This window comes from Colias eurytheme, chromosome 14 (genome assembly GCF_061535395.1).
Source record: "Colias eurytheme isolate Ceu_HAF_F1 chromosome 14, ilColEury1 Martin Lab GWU primary, whole genome shotgun sequence".
Classification (NCBI taxonomy): Eukaryota; Metazoa; Arthropoda; class Insecta; order Lepidoptera; family Pieridae; genus Colias; species Colias eurytheme.
Window position 1 is genome coordinate 6299374 of NC_142993.1, and position 21336 is coordinate 6320709.

Sequence of the window (21336 nt, forward strand, 5' to 3'; positions counted from 1 at the left end):
TTAAAACAATAGAGTCGACTAATAATTGAGTAGATACCTAGCCACTTTTGTCTCGTGTTTTACACGCATTAGTCATAGCAATTACAATTAAGTACTTAGTCATTTGGTATAAAGTAAACCTTAGTAAATAAGTATTGTTTTATTTGATAATTCGGCTTTCAATAAACAAAACAAAATAAAAATCAATAATTGAACCAATTTTTGTTTCAACTCCTGACTAATAAAATAAAAATAAAAATGGATGCATATCTACAAGAGTAACTAAATTAATGTTTTAGAAAAAAGTTCCTGTATCATAAATCTTACTAGATACTTACACTGTTGTCTAGCAGGTTTTGCTAAAAATATATCTATCTAGAATTGTAATATTATGATAATTGCCAAAGTTTTCGTGTTTGATACTCAATCATGTCAAAGCTACTGATTAAATTTTAATGAAAAGTAGCATCTTGTTTACCAGATTATCAAGCTTTGCCTCTTGTTTTTGACCGTAAGTGATACCCATCAGGAGCGCAGCTAATTTAAATATACATCTAAATAATTATATGATGATCTAAATTTAATAAACTGTAAAGATTTCTTAAAAAAAACTTAATTATTGCATTATAAATATTATGTACTACTTACAAAATTTTCAATTTACCTCTTAAACATTCCTCGCGTTAAACCAATTTTGCAATCAAAACCATCATAAAGATCTTACACAAGTCATAACAATTCACCCACACATTACGAAATAAAGTCTTCAATCAATAATAAATTATGCTCTAAAACCTACAGCATAGGTCAAATAGTTAATACGCGATGCACAAAAATATTGTATGAACCTTGAGACGACATGAGAGGTCTTTCATTTTTGTATTGGAACCATTATAGCTCTTATTGTGAATTCGTTTTTGATAATTGAATTCTTAGAAGTTATTTTATTAAATATTTTAAATTACAACTACTAAAATACTAAACAATAATAGTCTTGCAGATAGTTTCATACTTACTGTTATGAAAATTATCAATTGAATAAAATAAAGAAAATAAAATCATCAGATTTGACAAGATAAGTTATTATTAATAGAATTTTATAGATTCAAAACTTTAAATTACGAAAAAAATATTTTAAATGCTGTTCATTTAGTATTTAACTATTTAGGTAGTTTGATACATAAACAAATTAATTATGAAGTAATACGCCTCATTGTATGCCAATTAACCTAACTAATAAACCGCAACAAAAGCATAGCACACAATTTAATTACATATGTTATGAAATTTTAATTAACCTTACGCGAAGGACGAAATATCACTTTTATTCTAACACAATATTCATTATTACGATATGGAATATTACCTATAACGTACCTATTCTTTGATATTGGTAATATTATTAATCTTTAAACAGTAGAAAAGGCCAAACCTGCCTAACGACATACCATACCTTATTACTTCAAATATTTCCCTTATAGATCAAGTATTTGGTAACCCTTCAAACAATAATTGTAAGTTTAGTAGGTTTATAAATAGCACTAAAAGGTTACATTCTGTATGTGGGTGTATCGTATGTATATTATTATTTTATTTTATTGATTAAAATATCAGGTATGTCTCGTCTCATCATTAATACTTGTCTTCACATATAAGTAAAATGTCGAGTGTATAAATATGACAAAATTATTCAAATTATAATGCGCCATTCACCAAAGGTATTTCCTCAGTCTTCTGCACTATGCAAGACCAAGAATTACACCTTAAACGCATAACATTGTAAGCATCAACGTATAGTAAACGCATTTTCGTTGTCTTGTGCGGGATATCTGATTGGAAGGGATGACGTAAAAAATGCGAAATTGGATTAAAACCGTGACCTATAACGGAACCATCGGATGGCAATCACTCCTTGTCGTTGCTTGCTTTTTAAAAAATAAAACTCAGTATATAAAAGTGGTGCGGTGAGACGGTCCTTTTTCAAAGTTGGAGGCTGCGACAAGATGTTCCTCAAATGTTTACGTGGTGTCGTCGCTCTGACTATATACTCGTGTTGTGTGCATTTTTGTTTCGGTCAATTCCTAACGTTTAGGAACTATGAACCCGGTAAGTGTATAATTAAAGTTTTCTTATATTTGTATATATATCATGTTCATATTTTTAGTTGAACTCTATATTTGATGAAAGTTTTGGTAACGTTTATATTAATTTTTCATTTTAACTCTTAAGTAAATAATTTTCAATTTTTAATGCAAGTCAAACTTAGATACCGATACGAAAGCTTTAAAATAAATTAATTTAATATAAATTTTGACTTTGATTGATTGACTTTGTTAATAATAATTGTAGAATGTGAAATGTAATGATAATGAAAATAATAAATGAAATTTTGATTTATAATAATTAAGTGACATAATTTGCATGCTGTTAATAACGGCTGAACATGCTGGAACTCAATTGTTAACATCTATGTATACCTACCATGTTTTTTGGCAAATAAATTAATTTGAATTTGAATTTGAATTTGAAAAATACTTATCTTTTACTTAGTAGAGTTTCAAAAAAAGATGAATCAATATTGTAACAATACATAACCAAATTATTATAATATTTATATACTTACATACTTTATTGTCCGTATTAAAAAATAATTTTATATTTTATTTTTCACATTTAACAATGTTTATTATTTACTTAGTAGCTTTCCACCGCGGCTTCACCCGCGCTAAATTCTCAAGGAAACGAGGTGTTTCGCAGTAAAAAGTCGCCTATGTCCACTGTATAGCCAGGAGGCTTGTATGTATGTAGGAACATACAGATACAAAAATCTGATTCACGCATACACAATCGAACAGAAAAAAATCACCATTTTATTTGGGTTCTATAAAACATCCAGATTGCTTAGCAATATGCCTTTTTAAAAATAACGGTTTAATTTTCATTATATCTCTGTAAGAGTTGAAATTATGTTAAATCACGTGCGTAACTATTTATGCGTTAACAATTAACATAATACTCGTCAACACAAACAGGATATATATAAAAAACATATAAATATTTTTGTATCTATGTTAGAGCTTAAATGATTAATTATAATACTTTAGATTTTTATGCTCTATAATAAATCACATACTTTGATTTAATTAATGGTCAGTCAGGAAAAATCTATAGATTAACAAATACTATGCACTTAAAACATTCTCGTAAAATTACAGTAACAAGTCTTATACTTAGCTAAATACTTACTGAAACAAAATATTTACTTAGGTACTGTCTCTACATTTCATCTTCATCATCATTTGAGTATAAAACAAAGTCCCTATATTATCTGTCCCTATGTTCCTGTGTTTGCCTGAAAACTGCGCAATTAATTTGGATGCAGTGTTTTGTGCTCAATGCTCGAGGAAGGTTTTAGTATATAATTTATTAGGTTTTATACAAAGCGAGCGAAGCCGCAGGCGGAAAGCTAGTGAATTATAAATATTATAGTCTATGCCAATTACAATTTTATTTACTTCTTATAAAATAAAACCAAGCTATTGTACTAGTGTGCCAATATAATAAATAGTTTCAAGTGTGAAAATACAATATCTCTCCCTCAGTGGATAGAATATATTTTAACGAAGCATAAATTATTGTGATTGGTAATAACTAATAAATAATGAATTAATAAAGTGGGTGTGCAAATTTCAATAACTGGATTTCGGGATCAGGTTTTATTGGATCATTTAAATATTTTATTTAGGTTATGTTGTAGATATCTACATAGTTGCATAATTTCCTCATTCCTTCTTTTCTTTGTGTTTGTTCGAAAATATCAATTATAGTGGAGACAGATTTTTATTATATACCTATGTGAGAATCGAATATGAAACTTTTTTATGTAAAACTAAGAATTAGAAAAGATTTTGGGTCCGGTAGGCCCATTGCACACTGCACAGGCCTAACCACATCGCATGCATCAGTATACTACACACATATTATAGTACTAACCATACGCATTATAATATATTTTGCCTTACACCTCGACCTAACAGTACCTAGAATTATAATACATTTTGTTACCTAATAAATTATTAATGTATTGATCATAAATAAGGGTGTGGTTGCCAGTATTCGGAATGTTTGATTCCGCCGACTGTATGCATGTCGAATTCGCACTAATCACTTTAAAACTATATAAGGAAATTTTGATAATATTCGATTTATATGATCAGGTTATTAATTATTAAAAGAATATTTAAAAATACAATTTAATCATGCATATCCGGATTGACGAGACAACTAAGTTACATTTCTCATTGGTTTTCCTCAAGCATCTATGATTATTTATACTAGTATTCAATAAATGATTAATATGTGAACAGTATATAATTATTATAATGATATACTGTATAATTTTTTTCTGTATTATTATTGCAAGTACGATTCATCTTCATATAAAATGTTTTAAATGGTTCGATTGCTAACCGCAGATATTTTATTATGTTTTTATTATATTAATATAACAATATTGTAAATCCTACCAAACATTCTCTATATGGAATAAAAATTAATGAAACAAAATATTGATCCACGATAATATTACACCAGAACTGATATACTTTTTAGATCCTCTTGAGTTTATTCAGGAGAGTATACCAAAATATCAGGGCAATTGAGTAAAAGCAACGTAAAAAGTTAGAACTTTGAGAGAAATCAGCGATCATAGCTATTTTATTATAACAGCGGGGCCCATGTGCTGTAGAGTGAAGACCATGGCTATGAAAACGTAGTAGTTGGAGTGCAGAATTTAATCTGTAAAATTTATCAAAATAAAGAAATCAAGTACGATGTATTCTTCTTATCATCTTAAGTTTATTATATTATATTATAAATAAGAATGCACATCAAATAAATATCAGATTACATTTGCAGATTAGTTCTTAAAACAGAAGCAAAATGCTTGTCACCGACCAAGTACGTCTTCTCAGTCTTTAAAAGTTCAAGGATAATAAAAAATAACTATAAAAATATAAGCAACATAGTTGCTATAATGATATTTTAAAGTCCTCTTCAAACTTACTGGAAAATGGGTTGGTAGTATCACCTTGTATCTAAAATGTAACTTAAAAATAAACTTAGATATATTACAAATAGATGTGGTAATATTTTGTATTGTAAAACCATAAAGAACACTTATAGATACTATGGTTGAACTCTACTTATTTAATTACCATATTTTCTATTCCTATTGCTGCTTTAATATTATAGATTATTATATTTTTAGGTTCTTATTTAAGAATTTTAAAATCATTTATTCACATTATTTAGGTACCTACGGTAAGATATAACCCATTGAGCCCCGAACGGCCCGATTCCGGGGCCTGAGTTATTAATTTCGGTAATATTATGATGATAAGTAGGTATGTATTTTCAATGAAAATCGTGAAAAACACCCACAAAATTTATGACATTGAAATAATCGAGATAAAGTAAAAATAAAAATAATTGATACCTACGTAACTAGGTAGGTACCTAATATTTATTCTCATGAAAACTGGTTTCTTAATAAATAATTAATTTCTACAATTTGAACCGTACTAATATTTAATACGCAGAAGTTGCATAAGCTGACCTCGTAAGAAGAAAAAATTCCAAATATGTATATAGCTCACCACTCAAAATTACATAACTATAATTTCGACAAAAAACAATAAAATTTGAATTAAGCTGTTCACAATAAGGTATTGTATGTAATGTTATGATAATGTGCGGTTTACAAAGCATTTGTAAAATTAAATTTAACACTGAAATTATTTGTGTGCTAACCCTCATAATTTATACGAGTAACTGTAACATACTGTAATCCGTATATACCTAAACTAGATTTCCGCCCACGGCTTCGCCCGCGTTTTCAAAGAAAAACCCGCATAGTTCCCGTTCTCGCGGGATTTCCGGGATAAAACCTATCCTATGTGTTAATCCAAGTTACCCTCTATATGTGTGCTAAATTTCAATGTAATCGGTTCAGAAGTTTTTACATGAAAGAGTAACAAACATCCATCCATCCATACTTACAAACTTTCGCCTTTATAATAATATAGTATTAAGATTAAGATTAAGATTCAAATTCGAATAAATACGATGGAATGGACTAGTACATCATTTTATTTCATATCCTTAAAACAAGTTGGTAAATAGATTTATGGATTTCAAATCTCTAATTTGAAATAAAATTTACCACTTTTATAATTCGGCACCTCCTGGCATCTGGCACAAGACCGACTGCACTGCTCTCAATTTTTTTGTCTATCTGTATCGCCGAAACAAGATTTGGCGCTTCAGATCGACAAACAAAATAATCATTTTTAACTTACTTTTATTTTCAACAGCAAAAGTTAAGTAAATTCAAATTCAACTTCGTGTGTGAAACGTCGGGAGTCGGGACTGTAGGTAATAATATAATAAATAAATAAATCGCGTTTGAAAACCATTTCTATATAAACGTAGGTATTAATGCTCGCGTAAAATCAAACAAGAAAATATTTTCTAGTCTACTCTTCAAAACCACTCACCAAATGTACCTATAATAATATATAATAAGGAATCTACCTAGTTCCTAATATATAATAATAATAAATATAAATTGAAGTCATTTCCTTGCGCCTAAGTTAATAATGTTTCGAGTATCATATACAATTGAATGATTAAAATGCTGTATGCTCATCTATACAAGATTTCTCAACTTCAATGTGAGAGGTCCCGTGTAAGACCTTTCACCACTAAACTAGTATATGCCATAAGATATTGTGCCTATTCACAAAACTAGTATTAACAGAGATTCAGATTGCATATTATACAAATGTCACAAGTACGCTGCAGATTTACGATAGACGATTGCAATTTTCCGATACCTATATAAAATATAATAAAGGTAGGTAAACTTTATATTTATTCCTATTCCAACTGTAGCTTTTTAGGGTTCTGTAGTTAATGTGAATGCACTAGGAATAAACTAGATGTAGGTTCGTAGTAAGTAGCTACCTATATATAGCTGTAAGTGGCAGCCGGCAGGTGCCTTCTCAATTACAGATATTTCGCAACAGAGAATTCATTTCTTAACCCTTTGTCAATATCATAACTATCATAATTTATTCATAAATCATACTGAAATGAATATAAGGCCACTTCATAATTGTTCCGTAAATTAACAAATAATTTTTAAGTTTCTCTTTAGATTTGTAATTTTAATGATTTAATATAAGATTTACCTAAACCCAATTTCATAAAAGGCCTCAATTAAATGTAATTTAAATAAAATTAGCAAATTGCAATTATATCTTAGGTAATATATTCGCATAAAGCATTACCATACTTTGAATTTTAAACAAAAGTGAAATGCTATAAAGGAGGTCAATACGTCAGTCGTCAATAGTAAAAAGGTACAAATATTATATTAAGTCTTAGGTCTTATCAGATTACATTAAGAAAATCAATTGAATGATAATAATATTTAATAATATATACTTAGTTACAGAACCTACTTAAAAATCGTTCAAAATTTAGGTATGTATTTTTAACCGACTTCAAAAAAAAGGTGGAGGTTATCATTAATTAAACTTATTTTTTTGTCTATTTAATTTTAACCGATACTACGATATTTAATATTTAATAACTCAATCAAAAAAATGTAACTGTACTATAAATAATTAAATACCCACTATGTAAAATTTTATCAAGAACAGGTTTTTGATTAATGTAACAAAGATAACACTAATCTAAATATGTACTAACAAATTCAATCAAGGCCAGTTCTTAAGTGACATGTTATTTTCTATTAATGACAGCTTTGTAACCGTTAAGTAACCCATGCCAATGACCCCATTAATCTTTGTGTAATGTATAATTATTGAGATACAATCACGCTTACACGCCATTAGAATAACAATAACCTATGTTGGACTATAAAAAATATACTCACAGGACCAACACACTATTTACGATGTGCTTTAAGTATCGTAGGTAGGTGGATATGGTAGACATAATGTGACATAATTGGTGATTATTATGTGTTTTTTTTTTTTTTTTTTTTTCAAATCTTTATTTAATGAGCTTAATCACAAAATGAATATGTCGCTCAGGTACACACATACTTATAGGTAACTATTTTACACGCTAATATGTACATAAATTCAGTAAGTAATTTAATAATTATATATCTAGCTACGGAGACTGATCCGAGGCGAAACCTTTATTATATAGTCTGATAATACGTTTTATTTCTTCCGAATGGGGGTTAGACAAAATAACGTTAACGTCAGCAAACGTTTTCAATATGTCGCTACAATTCGATAGTCGGTAGGCTGCATTACGGGAACATTCCATCAATACATGCGTTATGTCCTCTGGAACACCGCATTGCTCACAATTCGGTGACACAACCTTTTTCATCAGAAACGCAAACTTATTTGATGGGACATGCCCGGTACGCAGCCTCATAATCAAAACTATGTCCTTTCTACAAAAGCTGTGATGCTCAAACCATGGAATCCTCAGCGGCTGTGGCTGGACGGTTTTATACCATATGCCTTTTTCTTTTGAACGCGCATCAAAATATTCCTTCCATAGGTTATAGCAGTAGTTTTTAATTAAACAAATGCAATTCGAGTAATAAGGTAACATATTATAATCCACTCCATCTGAAATAGCCTGTTTAGCCAACATATCTACTCGCTCGTTATGTTCCAGTCCACAATGTGATGGAATCCACTGTAGTTTAATTGTTTTGGAATTACCAGTTAAATTTAAAATATGACTTAAAATCGTGTAAGCTATAGGGGTACCTGGTAGGCCCGAAGTACAGCGGATTAAATGCTGCAACGCGCTTTTGGAGTCACTAAATATCACAATATTATTTTGGACTAACGAAGTTGCGTAGGACAGAGCCTCACAAATTGATATTAGTTCTGCTTCCATTATACAACAGTAATTGTTATTAATTTTTAGTTTTAAATTTATATCGCATTGGATGTCGTAGAATGCAGAGCCGACCCCCTCCCCATCCTTGGAGCCGTCAGTGAATATTTTATAATAATTAAAATATTGCTTATTAATTAAATCCATACATGCTAAGTTTAAATCTAATGAGCTATAATTTCGTTTGGGACTAATTATACTAGGAATACTAACATAAACTATATTATCTAAATTGATATTAGTGACCCAGGTATCCATTGAAAACATCTCCAATTGCCGAGCATTATAAATATTAATGTTAGATAATTTTTCATACAGAATCACAAGTAATGGCTTCTTTTTATTACGCCAATAATTTTTATCTTTTAGTGTATATAATTCTTCTAATATATGAATAGTTACATTATTTGATCGAGCTTTGGCTTTTAGTAAAAATTTACCACCTAAATACGCCCTCCGTACATGTAATGGAGAGAGGCTAAGTTCACTCTCCATGGCATGTATTGGAGTAGTTCTTATAAAACCACCTATTACCCTCATTGCTTGATTTTGTATTTTATCTAATTTACTTGTATACTTCTGGTAGCTATTATCATATAAAAAACATCCATAGTCTAGTCTACTCCTTATTATAGCAATGTACAATCTTCTAAGCTGTCTGGGATGAACACCCCATGATGCCCCAGCCAGAATTTTGATAATATTTAAGTATCTAGATATTTATTGACCAAGTTTTGAATATGTATATTCCACTTTAAAGACTGATCTAACCACATTCCCAAGTATTTAACAGCATTAACTACTTCGATTGTAGTATTATTTATATTAAGAGACATTTGTTGTCTATTGACACCTCTTTTGAAAATACAAAGCTTGGTTTTAGTTGGAGAAATATCTAAACCTAACTCACCAAGTATATTGTTTATTTTGTTTAAAGCTATTTGCAATTCCCTAGATACATACTCAACATTTTTTCCCGAAATATACAAAACATAGTCATCAGCATACTGAGAAATCATAACATTAGAAATCTGCTTGCTAACCTGGAGAGTTGCAATATTAAATAATAGAGGGGACAATGGGTCTCCCTGAGCCAAACCTCGTCCTGTACTTCGGGATAATGTAGTATTGCCGATCTTTATATTAATATTTCTCTCCTTCAAAAAAGTCCATAAATATTTACAAAGTTTAGAGCCAGCACCGAGCTGATCCAAAATTAAAAGAAGTGCTTTAATGTCAACGTTGTTATAAGCATTTTCAATGTCAATAAAACATCCACCTGTTAGTAAATTTTTGGAAAATCCTAGCTGAATTCTACTCACTAGATTAGTGAGATTGTCAAGACAAGATTTAGTTTTTCGAAAGCCCGTAGTCTCCTCATGAAATAGATTTTTACCTTCAACTAACCATTCTAACCTATTCCTCAACATAGAATGTAAAATCTTACTAAAGCAGGACATAAGAGAAATTGGTCTTAGCGCTGAAACTGAAGAGGGATCGCGACCGACTTTAGGAATGGGAATAACGTAAATTTCTCGCCATTGATAAGGAACGAAACTGAGTGTGAAAAATAAATTATATAACTCTAGTAAGATTATTAATGCATTTTCTGGTAGGTGTTTAATCATTGAATATGATATCTGATCGTCTCCGGGTGCAGTATCTTTATTTTTAATGCATCTTTTAAGTTCAATAAGTGAAAAGGATGATTCTATCTTTATATTCTTCGAGGAAAAAATTGGATTCTTTGAACATACAAAATCTGGTGACAAGTTATGCAGAAGATCATTGGCTAACCCTTCGTCTACATGAGACTTGGACATTTTATGGCCTTTCAACCACCTCATCTTACGCCATAGCTCATTTACAGAAGTAGTTTCGTCAAGTGAGGAACAAAACTTGGAAAATGCTTCATTTCTGGCCTGTCTAATTAATCTTTGGGCAATACTAATACGTTCCTTTAATTTATTCAAATTAGCAGGAATTGGATTTTTTCTAAATAAAGTAAGAGCCAGACGTCTTTCTGCAACTACCTTTGAGAGATTAGGACTCCAATAAGGCTTAGGAATAAAACGTTTTGTGGGGTCATGACTAATTTTATAAAAAGGAATATGAGCATCAGCGGCTCCATCAATAATGCTAAGAAATAGGTCATAACTTTTTTGCGGTTCATCTTCAATTATATGGAAATTTGAAATGTTATGTTCAATATATTTACGGTATTCTATCCAGTCTGCTTTTTTATAATTTCTTTTTTTAATATAACTCGGCGATGTATTCGTGTATGAAATATTAATTTTGACTATCAAGTGATCGCTACCTAGTGATTCATTCGTCACATTCCAATCTAAATGCATTATTATATCTGACGATACAATTGAAATATCCGGTGAAGATTCCTGTAACCTTCCGTTAACATATTTTATTCGCGTAGGTCGTCCATCATTAAGCGACACAAAATTACTTTCTATCAAAGAGTCAAAAATATTGTTACCCCTCGGATCTGTCTTACATGACCAACTTACATGGTGACCATTAAAATCACCCAGTATAATAGTTTTTTGACTACAAATAGAAAACAGTTCATCCCAATCATGTTGAGAAGTTCGTATTGACGGTGAGCAATAAACGGAGATTATGTACTCGATATATTTACAATTGAAAATTTTGATAGCTACTACTTCAATGTTTGAGTTAGACAGTTGTACTGGCAGTAATTGGGCTCTGATAGAATTGTGAGTTATAATGGCTACACCTCCATACGAATCTTCTCGATCATGACGGAATATATTAAAACCACTTATCTTAAACATAATATCGTTATTCAGCCACGTTTCACACACAGCTGCTATGTGAATTTTTTCCGTACTTAATAACAGGTCAAGTTCTGTACGCTTAGCTCTTATACTTTGTGCATTCCATTGAATAATATTTATTTTGTTTATACCCATAATGAGCTAAACATATTTTTAAAAGGCAAACTACGTATATACTGTCCTACTACAGATGTCAACCACTCAATACATATTGTCACACCTTGGATAATTTTGTTTTTCAAATCTACTTCCGAGTTAGTTACTAACGCATATAATTTTGTCAGTAATTGTCTATAATTTAACGTAGATCTGATTCTCTCTCTTCTCTCTTTTTTTTCCTTTCTGGATTGCTCTTCTTTTCCGATTCACCGTCTTCATCATTATTTATTGCTTCTGAGTCTGAAGACACATCCCAATTAAATACTTCATCCTGGCTTAGTTTCTTTCTCTTGCTCTTCTCTTTTTTACGAGTCTGTTCCACGGGTTGAGGTACGTTCCGTTGATGTTGATTGACACTGGATCGTTTGGGAGTGCGTGCCACGCTTGCGTAAGTAGTTGAGTTAGTATCCTGAGATTGTGTGGCCTCAGATATGGACGCAGCTATCTGATTGGGTAATGCCGATATTGGGGGCATCAATTGTTCATCATTAAGTGGAGCAGGTTCAGGAGGAACATATACTTGCAACGCCTTTCTGTAAGAACAGTTGAACTCGGCCATTATAGCCCTCAGTCGTTTCTCCTTTAAGAACACCCCGCACGATCTGTCCATAGATATATGGTTCCTCGTACAGTTGACACACCTAAATGCAGTAGTTTCACAGTTCCCATGGTTCTTACCGCACTTGGGACACACTATTTTCTTATTTGGACATGCACGTAGAACATGCCCAAATCTCCAGCACTTAGAGCATTGAGTAACTGGAAATACGTATGGATCCACATTTATTTTCATCCCATAGATGTATACATATGCTGGTAATGATGAACCCTTAAATCCCAAGCGGACCGATTCACTCTCTTCCCATCCATTACCAGTATTATTTCTTCGTTTTAATCGTTTGACTGAAATAATATCACTGCTGCTCGAGATAATGTCTAATATATCCTTCTCGCTCAAATCGGCTTCAACATTCTTAATTACACCATAAGATACTACAACCTCGAGCGGCTTTTGAAACCTCCAGCCAAGCTCCTGCAGAGACTTACAATTGATTAGTTCTTCCGCACTTTCAGACTTTTCAAACTGAATAAATATTTTATAAGGGTTAATATACTTAATGCGGCTCACACTACTGATGTTGTTCTCTTCTAGCAATTTAGCAAATGAAAACTGCTTAGGCAACTTTTCGGTACTATTTATGTACAGATCAACTTTTTGGGCTAACCTCTTTCCATTTCTACCTACTGTAACCCACATCTCCTCTTCATCAACTTCCCGAGCTCTTTTGTTTGGCCGTGAACTAGCCTCTTCCACTTCATTTGAATTGTCCATATCGTTTTGCTGAATCATATTTTCTAATAAACAATTCTCGGAATTCTCCACATTTTGTTGAATTAAAATGTTAGTATGGTCTATATTCTCGACAATTATGTCTTCCTCCATAGTAAATAAGGTGCATTATCGAATGCATCCATTTGATAACGCACGAACCGTTCGAGCGGAACGAAACGTCTTATTCACTAGTTAAACAGTAAATACACTCGACAAACACGTTTGTTGCGAACCGTGGCTCTCAGCGAACTGTGATTATTATGTGTTATTATTTTTACCAAAACATGACTCATAAAGTCATAACGTAACTATTATTTTATCTTTAAAAACCAATGACTCATAACATAGGAATACCAAACGGTGCAGGTTTTTACTAGTTTTCAAATGTAGGAATTTATTTGGTACCTACAAACAAAAAATTATTATTATTATTATTTCCTCTTCAATTGCAGTATGCTTAAACATTTCATTCCATAGATCAATCATGTTTTTTTTTTTTATGTCAAATCCAGCAAAAGAGCAGGCGACTCACCTTCTGCGAGGTTGTCGCCGTCCATGAGCGTTCGCAGTGTCAGGGACTCTACTACAAGCTTTTTGCTGGTTTTTAAGAGAGGAATAGGCTTTCTTCTTGAAGGTGCTCATGTCGTTATAATCAGGAAACACTGAAGCTGGTAATTTATTCCACAACCGCGTAGTTCTTGGCAGGAAATGTCTACAGAAACGCACAGTAGACGAACGCCATGCATCCAGGTGGTGTGGATGGTATTTTAATTTGTGTCGTGCAGTGCGGTTGTGGAATTGCGCGGCGGGTATTAATTTAAATAGTTCATCAGAACACTCCCCATTGTAAATACGGTAAAATACGCACAGCGATGCAACGTCACGTCGCAGCGCGAGCGGATCCAGCCGATCGGTGAGCTCGGGTCGGTCGACGATTCGAGTGGCTCGACGTTGAAGGCGGTCAAAAGGAAGTAGCTGGTATTGGGGTGCTCCAGCCCAGAGGTGAGAACAGTACTCCATATGCGGCCTAACTTGGGCCTTGTAAAGTTGAAGGCGATGAGCAGGCGTGAAGTACTGTTTCGCTCTAGCGAGCACCCCTAGCTTCTTTGAGGCTAATTTAGCCTTATCTTCCAAATGACCCCTGAACTGAACGTCGCTCGCAATGTCGACCCCGAGGATTCCGATACTAGGCGTGGCCTTGAGAAGAGTGTTCTGGAATTTAGGCGTGATGACAAAAGGCTTCTTTTTAGCAGTAAAAGCGCAAACTTGTGTTTTAGAGGGGTTGAACTCAACTAAATTATTATGCCCCCATGTTGAGATTTCGTCGAGAGATTTCTCAATTTTGAACACAAGTTCTTTCCGGTGTTGGTCCACTTGCTCCTGAGAGATATTTGCAACGCCGGTATAAGTGGCATCGCCCGTGCTATCGTCCGCATAACAATGTATATCACGAATTTGCAACATATCATTGATGTGCAAGAGGAATAGCGTCGGCGACAACACGCAGCCCTGTGGAACACCAGCATTCACAGGCATGGGTACTGAGCATGATCCGTCGACAACGACCTTGATGCTTCGCGCTGTGAGGAAACTGGCGATCCAGTTACAAAGTCTCTCAGGAAGGCCGTACGAAGGCAACTTGGAGAGTAGCCCCTTGTGCCACACCCTGTCAAATGCTTTCGCTACATCTAAACTAACTGCCATGGCTTCCCCCTTACTCTCAATTGCTGACGCCCATCGATGTGTTAGGTAAACTAGAAGATCACCAGCTGAGCGGCTGTGACGAAATCCGTATTGATGGTCACTTAACAGCTGATGTACCTACATATTTCACATAAATCAGATGTCCATAATATAATATAATGTACATATACATATTTACCTACAGTTAAATAGGTAATATACCTACTCCATTTCGTAAAAGTTCACAGTAGATTAACCTTGTCTCAATAAATTATTAATTTATTAAGTAGGTAAATATTTTAACCTAATTAAAGATTATAAATAAATCTACATCTTACTTTTACATGGAACAGTATATATATGTATAACCAAAATATTTCCGGCCATAAGCGGGAAATTTTCCCACAAAATCTGCTAAGAACAAAAATTAAACTTACGAAATCTTAATTTAGTTTATTTATCTTCGCGTATAGTAAATATTTGTGTAGTGTATATATGTATTTGAATTTTTATTTATTTTAAGTACCTATTATTTAGACTACCTAACTATTATAATCTTATCCATTTGTATACAGTAAAAAAATCTAAAGAAAACTCAACTGACTGACATAGTGACTCTACTAACTGACATATCAACATTCAACGCACAGCTCAAACCACTGAACGGATAGGGCTGAATTTTGGCATCCAGGTAGATTTGGATCAATTCTACCTCAAAGGAATAAAATAGGGGATGAAAGTTTGTACCATGAAAATTAATCATTTCCACGCAGGCGAAGCTGCGGGCAACAGCTAGTAGCTATACGAATAAAACATAATTTTATCCGCAGGTCACATCTATATAAACACTTTTTTGAAAAAATAATTAAAAATTCCAATTGTTTAATCGAATCGAATCGAAATATATCACAAATTTACACTTTTTTGATTAGATTCGTCTGTTGAATGAAATTTGTTTGGTATATTCATCCTAAAGAGAAATAATAAAGGCTTATAGCCTAATCCGTTTTGTAATTGAATCCGTGAATCACACATTCCATAATCAATTTTGAATTCCATTTCATAGAGCAATTAAGCATAAAATTTGAGATCACGTAAAATGATTTTAGCTATGAATACCTAATTTTTTATTTAATTTGAGAATTTTATTCTTGTTTTTGAAGTGATACTTCTTTAGGCGTTACCAAAGAAGTTTCACTTCTGACCCTTGGGCTCTGTACACACGCTTTTTTTGTATAACCGTCAAGAAATGTAGTGTTGTATAATATACTTAATAAATAATCCGCGTTTAATTATTTTTCTGTTTCAGCTCCAACACAACCACCACTGCCGTTCCCGCCATGTCGAGCGGACAATTTACAATGCCTTCGCCGAGGATTACGAACATTTTTCTTCCTGATGGATTCAAGGCATTTGGGCATGACCCCTGTCGACCCGATGATCCTGAATAGCGTCACAGTTTCCGTGCCTGACGACCAAATGTCATTTTTGTTACGAAAAGTCAATGTCACTGGTGCAAGGTGGACGAAACTTCTAGAACGCAGGTAAATTATTATGTGTATGTTATAATAGATTTGTACCTACTACCTATATGCATAGACCTAGGATTTCGCTTACAAAATCTATGTAGTTATACTTAATATTACTTCTTTTTATACTTTCTAAATTATGTATTAGCTCTTATAATTTAACCAGCCAGAAGACCGTTCTGATGCTCCAAGCGTAGCAAGTCGAGGGGACTACTGAAAACCGGCGCCTCTCCTCTAATACGGAGAGGCAAATGCTGAGTAGTCCACCTAATCACGAATACGATATTAAGATATTTTGAATGTATTTATTGTATTTTAAGATTTATTTTTTTCCATGTAAAGTGTTTAGTTATAAGTCAAAAATTTGTAAAAGTATTTGTGATTAAACGTATTTTCTTTCTTTCTTTCTTTCTTCTAATATAAAAAAGTAATTTGTAGATTTTAAATCTAATTTGTCAAAATTAGAAACACTAGATATAATCTTGATTCTATGAGTGAACTACGATAAAGTCTAATAATCGACTAGAAATTAAAAAATATATCTATACCTACTAATATTATAAAGCTGAAGAGTTTGTTTGTTTGTTTGAACGCGTTAATCTCGGGAACTACTGGTCCGATTTGAAAAATTCTTTCGGTGTTAGATAGCCCATTTATCGAGGAAGGTTATAGGCTATATTATATCATCACGCTACGACCAACAGGAGTGGAGCCACGGTGGTGAAACCGCGCGGAGCAGCTAGTATTAGATATAGCCGGTATACATAAAAATTTGGAAAATCCAAAAGTGCACGCCTCATAATTTTTTTTTAATAAATATTTATTAATTATTATTTTTGTTTATTTAATAACAATTAAACCACATCGAATCAGACCCTGAAAAATGAAAGGGTTCTATTCCTGAGCATACTCAAGCGTAAGAGAAAAAAAAAAGACTCGATTAGTAAAGTATTTCGGTCGCTATCGTGTTAACAAGAAAAAGGATCCGCACATACAGACACACGGACGTCCAAGACAGAACTTTTTTAAACTGTTTTTTAACTAGTTTAAATAACAAAAATGACATCAAAAATATCATGAACGTTAAAAATAGTGTTTTTTCTTAATATGTGTGTGTATGTATTATCTTACAAGTGCAATGTATGATACATAAAGACATTTTAAGTTTGAAAAATCAGATGTTTTGCGCGAAGTGACAGTAGTACCCACCTCAACGCTTCGCTTATGAGGCGTGCAATAACTAGATAATTATATTGTATTGCCTGCATCAGAGGGGCGAGCACGAAAACTATCATTCAAATGTTGATCACGATTCATGATCAATCATTCTATAACAATCTTTCTCTTATCATTATAACCGAAAGAATATTATGGATCAACTCCTTTGATGAAATGGTGTACAAAATAAATTGTACAGCTTCATATGACTACTAATTTCGACAGATTCAGTACCGGGGATGTAACTCAGTGGTAGAGTGTCTGCTTCGCATGCTGAAAGTCCTGGGTTCAAATCCCAGCATCTCCAAATTTAAAATTTTTTTTTTATTTTTTTATTTGTATTTTTAAACAAGATTTCTATAATTAAATTTGATTGCATTAATAAAATATTGATCGTTTGCGAAAAATTTTTTATATAAAAAATTGTTTTTCTCATAAAATATGCTAATTTACTGGTTTTACAGGTTTAATTTGCAAAATGGAAAAAACGGTGTTGTTTTCAAAAGCGACTTACATGTTGTTGGTGAATTAACTATGATGCTATCAGGAAGAGCGGACCCTTTCGTATCGTATATTACAATGGAATTGAGTGAGTCAAGGATAATTTGCTTTTGTTTTATGTTGAACTGGTTCATTTAATGTACGTAGGTACTTAGCTGTTGACATGGAGTGGATATTATGTTGTGAAATAAATTTCTTTACCTATATAGAGTAATATCCTCAATGTTATCTGCATTATTTGGAATTCTCTGCGAAGTGCGATTATGGCCAACTCTCACTGTGTAAACTGTAAAATATAACCACCTCATAGGCAGAAGGCACAGTGCTTTACGCGTAAAGGAACGAGGGGTCCTGGGTTCGATTCCCGGTGGGGAAAAAATGACTCAAGTCTGATCACATACTTGTCTAAAGATCGATCAGTGAAACAGATTCATACCGCATCTGCCCCATAAGTATGTACCAAACCATTAAATAATATTTTACTAACAATATATAAAATTCGGCCCTATAATTATATTTTCAGGTGACGTAGAAACGAACATCACTTATTCATGGACTGGACAGCGCGGTTACGACAACGAAGATTATTTACTTATAGGCCAAGAGCGAATAGCCGTACGAAATTCTAGGACGCCCTTGTTTTATTTACAACCTAGTAAGAACATTCATATCAATAATAATTTAATAATTGATAAGTAATAATTTCATAGGGTGAATATTGGCTCTTAATTCAATCTAATCAAAATTTCCTTTCTCCATTATCTTTCATGTTTTTCTTTTTATTTCATGATCTTGTCCTCATAATTATTCATATTATAGACCTCACAAATTAAATACAATAACTACAAATATAATACTTACATAATATTCTTTTTCAATCTGATCTTCATAATTTAAACTTTTAACTATTTCCATCCTGTGTACATACTCATCCGCTTTACATCTTTCAGATTTTATCAATTCAGAAAACGAAACTATAGGTAATGTACTTATATAAAAAAAATTATATGATAAATAATTACTTTCATGTGTATTTCCTGCAATAATTGGGAAATTGGAGGCTTTAACTTATTTTAAAAGCAATTTATTCATAAAAGTATTATAACCAAAATGAACTCTAATTTCTCAATCTTAGATAATTTGTACATCAGCAAAAATATTTTTAAGTGCAATTCTAATTCTATTCAAATACTAAAATATATAGTTTCAAGTTAACAAAGTATAATTGCACTACCAAATTCTAATCCTATTCATATTTAATTTTAAGTTAACAATTTTTGTATAATTATTAATTGTATCATACTTAATTTGCTTGCCTTTGCACACAAATAACTAATTAGAAGTTAGAATTATTGTACTTGTTACCAGTGTTACTTACTGCATGTATCTTGACGAATAATTTAACTATAATATATAAAGAAAAAACAATGATAAAATGAGAAAAATCACTATAGATTATGCATGAGGTGACACCAAGGTGACACTATATATGTATAATAAATATTACATAGATATTTCTCCTTAGACTTTAATATGCTATTCTTAAATTTCAGGTGGAACAGAAGATGCATACATGATCGAACAAGTATTGACAGCAAAGAGCGCCGTATTAGATTACTTATCTAATGAAGTTACTGTAGCTTTAATGCACACAGTTGTAGATAATTTTAGATTATTCGCCAATCAAATACCAGTTAAGAACTATTATTTATATAGCTAGTAATTATAGTAATAAAATACATTAAGTAGAAATGGAGTTTTATTAAATCCTTATTCCTTACACAGTCATACAAATAAAAACATTAAACAATCATGAAAATAGTACATACAATTTTAACCAGAATATCTTACAACTGACATCATCACAGAAATTGTTTATATTCACCTTTTCAAATACTAGAATGCATCACCCAGTGACTCTTCCATAAATTTCTTGTATATGGCCATAAACTTAGCAACAAATGCCTCCAAGTGAAATATTGCCTTATTACCTAAACGCATTCTGTGTTCAAACATAGCAGCATGACTCGCTACTTGACATTTCATGGCCATATCACAATTTCTTACAAGCTCTTTCAACAGACCTGAAAATATCATATCTGGTGGCACACCATGTATTATTAACTCATACAACTTTTGTCTGACTTCACCGAGTTTCTTTGGAGATTGTTCTGATAAAATCATTGATGCAGTTTCTCTTATGAATTGTTGCCAATCTGGTTCAGGTACTTTTTGATTAGGTGTAAAAGGATATTGTTGCACTCTACACGCCTCACACATTAATAAAGCACGACGTAAATTACGATCTGCACATTTGGCAATGCGTAAGGCCAATTCTGATGGCAAATTGAGCCCTTCCTTCTTACACACTGTATGAAGTACAGTGGAAATTTCACTCTCTGTAGGTGCAGGGACTCTTATTGTTAAACAACGGGATCTTATAGCAGGAATAACACGAGATATTGAATTAGCAATGAGAATGAGCCGACAGGTCGCTACATATTTCTCCATTGTACGTCGCAAGGCATGTTGAGCATCTTTAGTCAAATCATCGACTTCATTTAAAATAACAACCTTAAATTCACGTTGTCCAGAAGAATCTATCTGGTGTGTTTGTGCAACATTTTTTACAAGATCCATAATAACAACTCTGTCATAAATTCCAACATCTGTAGGGTTAACTTCTATGTGATAATTACTACTTACAGTCATGATTTCGATTTTTTTATTCGAAGGAGTTGTAAAATGCATTGTTTCTTGCCGCAATCGTTCAACTCCTGAGCCATATAATTCACGTAATAAGCACATGATTCTAGTTTTTTTGCCGGCTCCTGAAGGGCCGTAAACAAGAAGATGCGGGAAATCACTTTGCTGTACGAGACTTTTCAATCTTACTGCTTGGTCTTTATGATAATCCAACTTCATTAAATCTTTTGGTCGATGTTTGTCCACCCAAAGACTCATTTTGGGAGAAAGTTCTCAAACAATTAGCAGAATAATTAGCACTAAGAAATAGCAGTTTATGAAATTTGAAAAAGTATATTTGATTACTTTTTAAATTTGACTTTTATAAATTTCTGTCAGTTTGACATTTATCCATGAATAAATTCGCGCCAAAAAGCATAAGCTCAATCTACACGTTCATGTTCGTTTAGAAATT

General features: G+C 32.4%; 2 protein-coding genes and 1 non-coding gene across 4 annotated transcripts; 2 read left to right on the top strand and 1 right to left on the bottom strand.

The window, feature by feature from the left end:
* The first annotated feature begins 1730 nt into the window (after positions 1 to 1730).
* On the top strand, positions 1731 to 20049 carry LOC149902928 (uncharacterized). Of its 2 annotated transcripts, XM_090109529.1 has the most exons (6): positions 1731 to 2085; positions 16238 to 16472; positions 18140 to 18264; positions 18700 to 18831; positions 19127 to 19156; positions 19730 to 20049. In XM_090109529.1, the coding sequence occupies exons 1-6, from the start codon at positions 1983 to 1985 to the stop codon at positions 19894 to 19896; spliced, it is 792 nt and encodes a 263-aa protein (XP_089965655.1). In that variant the 5' UTR covers positions 1731 to 1982; the 3' UTR covers positions 19897 to 20049. The 2 variants fall into 2 exon arrangements, with proteins under 2 accessions (XP_089965655.1, XP_089965656.1); XM_090109530.1 differs by lacking the exon at positions 19127 to 19156 and having other exon boundaries at positions 1734 to 2085; positions 19730 to 20045.
* Positions 17911 to 17982, top strand: TRNAA-CGC (transfer RNA alanine (anticodon CGC)). The gene has a single exon. It is a non-coding gene; the product is annotated as a tRNA-Ala (tRNA).
* Positions 19947 to 21250, bottom strand: RfC38 (replication factor C subunit RfC38). Its single transcript, XM_090109528.1, has one exon. The coding sequence runs from the start codon at positions 21138 to 21140 to the stop codon at positions 20073 to 20075; it is 1068 nt and encodes a 355-aa protein (XP_089965654.1). The 5' UTR covers positions 21141 to 21250; the 3' UTR covers positions 19947 to 20072.
* Between the last annotated feature and the right edge of the window lie 86 nt (positions 21251 to 21336).

Coding starts and splice junctions, on each gene's coding strand:
- RfC38 (XM_090109528.1), bottom strand. CDS start 21,140: ATGAGTCTTTGGGTGGACAAACATCGACCAAAAGATTTAATGAAGTTG.
- LOC149902928 (XM_090109529.1), top strand. CDS start 1,983: ATGTTCCTCAAATGTTTACGTGGTGTCGTCGCTCTGACTATATACTCG. Junction 2,086..16,237: donor GTTTAGGAACTATGAACCCG/GTAAGTGTATAA, acceptor TTTCTGTTTCAG/CTCCAACACAACCACCACTG. Junction 18,265..18,699: donor GTATATTACAATGGAATTGA/GTGAGTCAAGGA, acceptor TTATATTTTCAG/GTGACGTAGAAACGAACATC.